The following is an 8,058-nucleotide window of genomic DNA, read 5'->3' as shown; positions in this document are numbered from 1 at the left end:
TGACACTGCGTTTAGCAAAAGCATGGAATATGATCAAAAGTTCCAATTTTTAAACACATATCTTATAAACCAGAAACCATTCATCAGTCATCTGTTCCTTTCGTGCACAATTACATTGTAATACTAATTAATGAATAAAGAATACAATAGCATTTAGCTATACAAGTGGTGACATAATTATTATTAATATGTGTAACGGAAAACGTTGAAGCAATAGCACAATGGAAAAATTTGTGGAACGAAAATCATAGCAAGCAAGCAAGCAAGTGCATCGTGAAAAAATAAGTTTATTTTTTTTAAAAATAACTTCTTTAAGTTCACACGTGTTTCTTGTTCTAGTACGGACAGTACTCGTCATCTGTTACTTTAACTGCTCTATTTGATGGGAAACGTAAAACGTTTGTGTACAAATATATTAATTTAACAATTGAAAGAACGCCTTTCTAACTTACAAGTACTCAGTACGCATTTATACGGATGGTATTACTGTCCTATTCCTAATAGGCGGGCATTCCATCAAAGAATTTTCGTTGCGTCTAAACTTTTTTTTGCAAAAAATTCCGTCACCGCAAGCCTTCCAACTTTTTTACGTATGGTCAAGACACCCTCGATTCTTATTTTAAATTACTGTTGCTGAGCGAATGAATTGATTGACTGCATTATAAAGAATGGAATTTCAAAAAAAAAAAAAAAGAAACGATTATTACTTTACTCCACGAATATTTCAATTAGCTTAATTATCTTTACAAAATACTTCGATTACACATATATATCATGTATTGATTGCATATTAATATATTTATTCTATTATTTCTAGTTATAGATCTCATAAAGAAAATGTCTGAACTTCAGCCATTATTGCAATCAGATCGGCCAGAGGCATCTGAAATTCGCCCAGAATTGAGAGCTGAACAAGAGGAGAATACTTCGGAGAGTATTTTGGATATTAAAAATGACGAAGGAACAGGTACAATTAACGTGTAGTATTTAACACATAAACCATTTTCCTGTAAAAGATTGTATTTTGTTATTTATTCATTTATCATATTTAGCAGCGCATCTTCTGTAATTTACGCCTTGGGCATTGGCATTTTTTTTAATTTTATGTTATATTCGGCTTAACTTTCGGTGTTTCTTCCTCATCTACGTCGCATGATCACTTCGAAAGGGCTTGGGTGCCACGTTTCAATTGCACTTGCTTATCCTTCACTTACATTCAGCTATTTATTCATTATACCCATTACCGAAGGATGAGAGATATATTGATTTTGTGAAAACGTTTGCAATGCCCACAAGTAAGCTTCATAGTAAAGTATAAATATTCATGATCAGGGTCAGAGTGATTCTGAATCGATTTAAGCATGTTTGTCTGTCCGTCTGTCCTAAACATTCTTCTCGCCCTGGAAATATGCAAAAGAGTTTGAAAACGACTCAATGCAGTCAAAGGACACGCTTCCAACAGAAACTGCTATTAGTGCTTTTCGTTTGTTACTCATAAAGTAGAACACATACAAAATTACAAAAAGTAAGCAACCAAAGGGGCAAAACGAGAAAGGAAAAATGATATGTAAATAAACAGTTCTCAGTTGTATGGAATTTTTATTTTCTCAGTTCCCAGGACTGACATATTCATTAACGGCGTGAGTGAGAATGTGGAAAATTTTGAGGGAGTAACAGAAATTGGGAAATTTAGAATGAATTTTATCATGCCGTCTGATCGCACTATGCAAGCCGAACATTTAAGCACTCATGTAGTAATGAACGAATTTTAGAATAACTGGTAGCAAGCAAAAGCCAATTTTTAGAACATACATAGCATAGTACAGAGCATCTATAGCTGTATTATATACATTATATATATATATATATATATGTATATATAAGACCATTTAACCCTTATAGTGTAAGGCATTTTTTGTTTTATGTGATTTGTGTAGTTACTATCGTAATTATTGTTATTGTCGTGATTGTATGTATGTGTGTTGTTGCACGTGTTGAAATATTTTTCTTTCTTATAATTGTCATTTGTTGTTGTTGGATTCGCCGGTTTTTTGTGTAGTTAATGTTGTTTTTATTATTTATGAGAATTAATTTTATTTATTTTGTTTATTATTTACGTTTCAAAATGTTTACAACATATATATATGCGTATATATAATGGATTGGCGAGAAAGTCCTGTCGTATTTTACTACCAGCAGCAAATTTTACTTATCGGGTGAAGGCAAGACCGTAGAGAGGAATTAGCCCACTTCGTGGAATTAGCCCACCTCGCGGTTATAAGAAGACTACATTCAATATCCTTTAGTTGTGAAGTGAATACGGTGCAGTGAGCATGGGTAGAGTACATTTAACACATTACGTTCGGTATGAGTTCTAAAGAGAAAGCAATGCACCGATTGCTTGAAAAAACTTATCTAAGATGTTGAGAAGTGAAGTTATAAATGTTCGGACCAGCCAAAGATGCTTTCTTAAATTGTGTTACGAAGATTGCAATCTCAATGGATATCGTTTGAAGATCTGGGCAATAATCACATTTTTTGTTTCATGTTGGAGAGTAAGCAACATGTAACTACTTTGCAATTGCAAAGGAATTCGGTGTCCGATCTTTCCGATTGCTGAGCAACACATCAAACATCTTCAGATTTAAATCTTTTATTTAAAATATAACAGAACTTTCCCACCAACCTAATATATATACATAGCAAGAAAATTGTATATTTACATATATATACATTTATATAAATATTCTAAGGTATATTTTTACTTTTTATTTGCAGATAATGATGCAGCAGTACAAAGTTCACAACAACCGGAATACAATCCCTCTATGCATCGGACATTGGATCATCCAACATCTAATGTGGATACTATGATACATTTACTAAAAGGGAACATTGGTACTGGTATTTTGGCTATGCCAGATGCATTTAGAAATGCGGGTCTATATGTCGGATTATTTGGAACATTAATCTTAGGTTTGCCAATTGCACTTACTGCGCTTATGCGTTTCCTTTTTAAGAATGAGTTCCACTAACCTAATTCTTAGGTGCTATTTGCACGCATTGCATGCATATGTTGGTGCGGTGCTCTCATGAACTTTGCCAAAGACTACAACAACCAGCGCTTAATTTTCCAGAAGTAGGTTATTGGTCATTTGAGACAGGGCCAGCTGCTTTGAGGCGTTATTCCATAATTGCGAGGTAATAACATTTCAATTTATGATAATGTTAATCAAATTGAATTGATTTTATGTAACGTAATTCTAGGCGAATGATAACAACTTTTCTATTTATTACACAAATGGGCTTTTGCTGCGTTTATTTCTTGTTCGTGGCATTGAATGTTAAAGAAGTTATAGATCATTACTTTGCAAAATTGGATGTTCGCCTATATTTATTCATTTTATTGGGCCCCATGATATTGATCAATTTGTTAAGAAATCTGAAATATTTGGCTCCCGTCTCTTTCTTTGCCGCGATACTTACGGTGACCGGTCTCTCAATATCTTTCTTTTATATGCTACAAAATTTACCGCGCACCGACACTGTTAAACCGGTAGGATCGTGGGCAACTTTACCTTTGTACTTCGGCACAGCAATTTACGCATTTGAAGGCATTGGCGTTGTACTGCCCTTGGAAAACAATATGAAATCACCTCAGGACTTTGGCGGTATAACTGGAGTACTCAATACCGGAATGGTTATTGTCGCTTGCTTATATACCTCAGTTGGATTTTTCGGCTACTTAAAGTACGGCGAGAACGTTAAGGGAAGCATAACACTAAATTTACCGCAGGATCATATGTAAGAAATATTCTGTTGAATGCTTTAGCTATTATTTGCTTATAAGACGACCTTCTCTTATTTTAGTCTCTCTCAACTTGTTCGTATTGCTATGGCGATTGCGATATTTTTATCTTATCCATTGCAATTCTATGTGCCCATGAATATTGTAGAACCAGTTGTAGTTAATCACTTTGAAACAAACCGAGCCCAGTATTTGGCTAACACAGCTTTACGTATTGTTTTGATTACATTCACATGTAATACATATATCCCGCTAACAATTAAATTAAGACAAATTGTATTCAATTTTATTTTTTATCATTACAGTTATTTTAGCTGCATGTATACCAAATTTAGGACCAATTATTTCACTTGTTGGTGCTATTAGTAGTTCTGCTTTGGCTCTTATCGCTCCTCCTATTATTGAAATTATTACTTTCTGGGCTGCGGGATATGGGCGTTATAATTGGATTTTATGGAAAGATTTTGCAATATTAATGTTTGGCATTAGCGGATTCGTATTTGGCACATATGCAAGTACCGCACAAATTTTATATCCTAGTATTAATTAAATGTAAAAGGCAAACTATATATTACATCTCATCCTACCTACCTACCGAATTCGTATAAGCTGTAAAGTTAAATCGTTACAAATGCGATAAGCAAAATTTTACATAATCCCAAAGTGAAAAGATGGTAAGACTTTAATGGTTAAGAACTCAAAAGAATTAATTTTCATGTTAGATCTAAAGGAAGGAAGGTCACAATAACCACTAAAAATCTATAAATTGACTTAGAACAATAATGATACAAACAAGCTGGTGCAAAACAACCAGAGTTATATATATATACATATATATATATATATATATATATATAAATGTGTTTATACAATAAATATAAAATTTATTTAAAAAAATTTTTCTTATATACTACATATATACATATATTTATGTGTGTAAACTAACATATAAAATTACATGAGTCAGCCATGATTTAGTTTCTATTTTACTATACATTAATACAAATTTTAATTTTAATTACTTTTTAATATTTTAGTTTAGAAGAAAATGCGTGCGTTTTTATGAAAATATTAAGACAATATTGATAAATTGCTCTCTTTGTTATATAGTATAAAAGTTATAGCTATTATGTGAACTTACAATCTATATATGTATGTATAATATATAGCAAGTACAATTGTAATAAAAAATAAATATGTTTGCATTTGTTGTTTATATAATAATATACGAATATATAGATATATATACATATATATTATATAAATTATTATTTTACTCTAAATTAATTTATTTTTAACAAAAAAACAAAAAGTGATAAATATAAAGTATTTATTGAAAGAATGTTTCGATCTTATTGATTTTTTTCCTGTATCAGTCGTGGCATAGCTTATAAGTTTGCTTGTGAAAAGATCCGCCCTTTCCAATATCGTCGATTTACGAATCATATTCTGAATCTATTTAAACTTTTCAATTTGTTTGCCCCAAATTCGTCAATTTACATTTACGCTCCACCTACAGAATGCATTTTTTGAGATATCTTGCCCAAATTTAACACAAGGGGTTATTTTGCCGCAAGGACGAACCCGGTTAAAAATGGATGGGATCGAATTATTTTTACGACCATTTTTTAAAGTTTGCCCGCGAAAATTGGTGAGCAATGGTATTTTGACATATTAAATTTAATTGCTACTACGAAAAATAAACCAAATTTTTAATATGTTATGATCAAAGTAAGCCCACAATAATAATTTTACGTAAAACTTAACTGTACCAAAATTAGCCTAGGTAGGTATATTTTTTTATCCCATCCCAGCTCTTCTACAATAACAAAGTCTACCTTTTAAGCTCTACATCATTTGTGGCGCTAGAGTAAATTAAGTCGTGCGGAAGGACTTGAGACAGACCCACGTTCTTTAAAATAACGAAAGTGGTTCTAGATCGACCTAAGCTTGTCTGTTCGTCTTGTTTTCTTTCCTTCTACGACGCAATTTTAGGGATATATCGATGGCGGGTTTTGACAGAAGGACAATTAACCACACTTTCCACGATTTTAATGACAACATTTCATATACTATTTAATTATTCGTTACAGTTTGCAACAGACGTCTGTACTATTTTTATTACGTATACTATATATAATTCATAGCTGGAGGATAAATAAAGTACGGTGTTTAACTGTAAGGCAGAAAAACACATTTTGACTAAAATGAAAATAACGATTATCGTTACCAAATTATGCAATAACCCAGTGCTATAAATAGTCTGGTAAGGCTAGACAAATTGTTCGTTATAAAGAAAAGGCAAAACTACGATATTTATTGTGTTCGTCTACACAAATTAATAAGAAAGGGCGTACTTAAAAATGTCTGATCAAAAATATATACCCACACGTAATTTAATAATGCTATATACCTGGTATAATGGTCTGAAAAGAGAACAATTTTACAACCATTCATGCAATAATGCCATCCCTGCGTAATCTATTACAACATGTAATCGATAATTACGATCCTCATCGTTGTCATGTTTTTGACGTATGCAAAAATAAACTTTTCAAAAAGGAAATTCACAGAGACTTTATAATTTATTTAGTGAAAGTATTGTGAAACGCAAGCAATTTGAGTGCAAAATACATATTGATTTTAAAGCTTAATAATTTTCTATCTTGCAATTTAGTAAGTGTTTACCAGTTTTAATTTATTATTGCTTTAAGAAAAGGCCACAGCTGCTCACTGACAAGAGCGCAGTTATGTGTGGTTAGCTATTATCGCCATATAATAGAAACAATATAAATAATAAAAGTTTAAAAATATATAATCAACAGTTTATTATTTGGACATATAAGACACAAATAGGATTGAGTTTTAACATAACATTGCATAATTATGTTGTTCCTGGTTTTAAATGACTGCAAGAATTCTCCTCTATGCAGATTTACGTTACGCATCACCAACATTTCACCATCACTTTTGACTATAGATTACAAGATTACAACGTGCAGATAAATAGTTGAAATAGTGAAACACTGCTCTCCATTAAATACCTTACACCATCGTACATCATATAACGACTTTTCTACATAAAATATTGAATGAAAAGTGGTCGAAAAGTGGCCCAATCCCGGCCATTTCCAGTAACGTCCGTCCTTTGGACATAATATGTCGGTGTCATGAATTTCAAAGAAATATCTTAAAAATTACGGGCTGTAAGTTGAACACAAGAAGATAAGACGAAGGGACTTACGGACAGCTTAGTTGTTATAAAATGTGTGTCTATCTAAAGTACTTCTGGGTGTTACATACATCCCCACAAATTTATATATCCGTATACTACAATACAGGGTGTTGGATACAAGACCTATAAGATTCGAAGGATATGAAAGGCAGAATCGACGATTTTGATTAACATTAAAGGAAAGAAAATTGGCTCTAAATATTGAGTTTGTAATCATAGCGAGAAGAACAAGAAAGGATATGTAGGCTCGATAGTTATTTTGAAGATTATTTTGGAACAATGCACATGAAAATGTTATACTACGCCATTTGAAAAAAGGAAAAGATTTTATCATTTTTCTCTCAAGCGTACTGTGTCCTTTGGGAGAAAATATTTAGAATTCAAATTAAATAAATGTTTATTTTAACCCGTTGTTAGGAGAAACGGTAGAAGAAACGATCCTACGGAATGTTTGGTAAATTCACTGAAAATTATTCGAGTTTAATCGAGTTACTCACGAATAGATCTTCAAGAAGTGTAATCTGCGAAATTTATCTTCTGGACAAGCTTCCAAAATAAAAAATATTTATTATGGATCCACTAGACCTCTACTTATTTTACATATTTAATTCCGACGATCCAATAAATAAATGAGATTACCTAACACATGAAACAATCACAACTTCATGTAGAGTAGTAACCGCGAATGTTCCCCTCGGAAAAACATAGCTAACTATTTAATATTGTTTGCTTTAGTGAAGGTTGTATACATTGTGATTATGATAATAATAACATATTTCTTATTTTAGAATATTCCGCAATGAAGTTTTTGACTGGTGCCGAAGTACGTCAAACCTATTTCGATTTTTTCAAGAAAAAACAGCACATCTATGTTCATTCTTCGAGTACTATTCCATTAGATGATCCTACTTTACTTTTCGCTAATGCTGGCATGAATCAATTTAAATCCATTTTCTTAGGAACAGTTGATCCGAACAGCGACATGTCAAAATGGCGACGAGTCGTCAACACGCAA

General features: G+C 32.1%; 2 protein-coding genes across 5 annotated transcripts in view; both read left to right on the top strand.

The window, feature by feature from the left end:
* LOC119634037 (proton-coupled amino acid transporter 4) overlaps positions 1 to 4,634 on the top strand; it is a 6,453-nt gene extending 1,819 nt beyond the window's left edge. For all 4 annotated transcript variants that reach the window (XM_038027947.1, XM_038027948.1, XM_038027946.1 and 1 more), the window contains exons 2-7: positions 818 to 967; positions 2,779 to 2,976; positions 3,048 to 3,201; positions 3,268 to 3,804; positions 3,871 to 4,043; positions 4,114 to 4,634. In XM_038027947.1, the coding sequence (XP_037883875.1) occupies positions 838 to 967; positions 2,779 to 2,976; positions 3,048 to 3,201; positions 3,268 to 3,804; positions 3,871 to 4,043; positions 4,114 to 4,358 (1,437 nt within the window). In that variant the 5' untranslated portion in view covers positions 818 to 837 and the 3' untranslated portion in view covers positions 4,359 to 4,634. The remainder of the gene's footprint in view (positions 1 to 817; positions 968 to 2,778; positions 2,977 to 3,047; positions 3,202 to 3,267; positions 3,805 to 3,870; positions 4,044 to 4,113) is intronic.
* A 1,736-nt stretch (positions 4,635 to 6,370) lies between these two features.
* LOC119633140 (alanine--tRNA ligase, cytoplasmic) overlaps positions 6,371 to 8,058 on the top strand; it is a 4,630-nt gene continuing 2,942 nt past the window's right edge. The window contains exons 1-2 of the mRNA XM_038026444.1: positions 6,371 to 6,484; positions 7,832 to 8,058. The exon at positions 7,832 to 8,058 is cut by the window's right edge and continues 785 nt beyond it. Coding sequence (XP_037882372.1) covers positions 7,843 to 8,058 — 216 coding nt within the window. The 5' untranslated portion in view covers positions 6,371 to 6,484; positions 7,832 to 7,842. The remainder of the gene's footprint in view (positions 6,485 to 7,831) is intronic.

The sequence above is a fragment of the Glossina fuscipes genome, unplaced genomic scaffold (genome assembly GCF_014805625.2).
Source record: "Glossina fuscipes isolate IAEA_lab_2018 unplaced genomic scaffold, Yale_Gfus_2 2, whole genome shotgun sequence".
NCBI classification, from domain to species: Eukaryota; Metazoa; Arthropoda; class Insecta; order Diptera; family Glossinidae; genus Glossina; species Glossina fuscipes.
The sequence above is the reverse complement of the archived record's forward strand: the minus strand, read 5'-3'. Positions and strand labels throughout refer to the sequence as shown.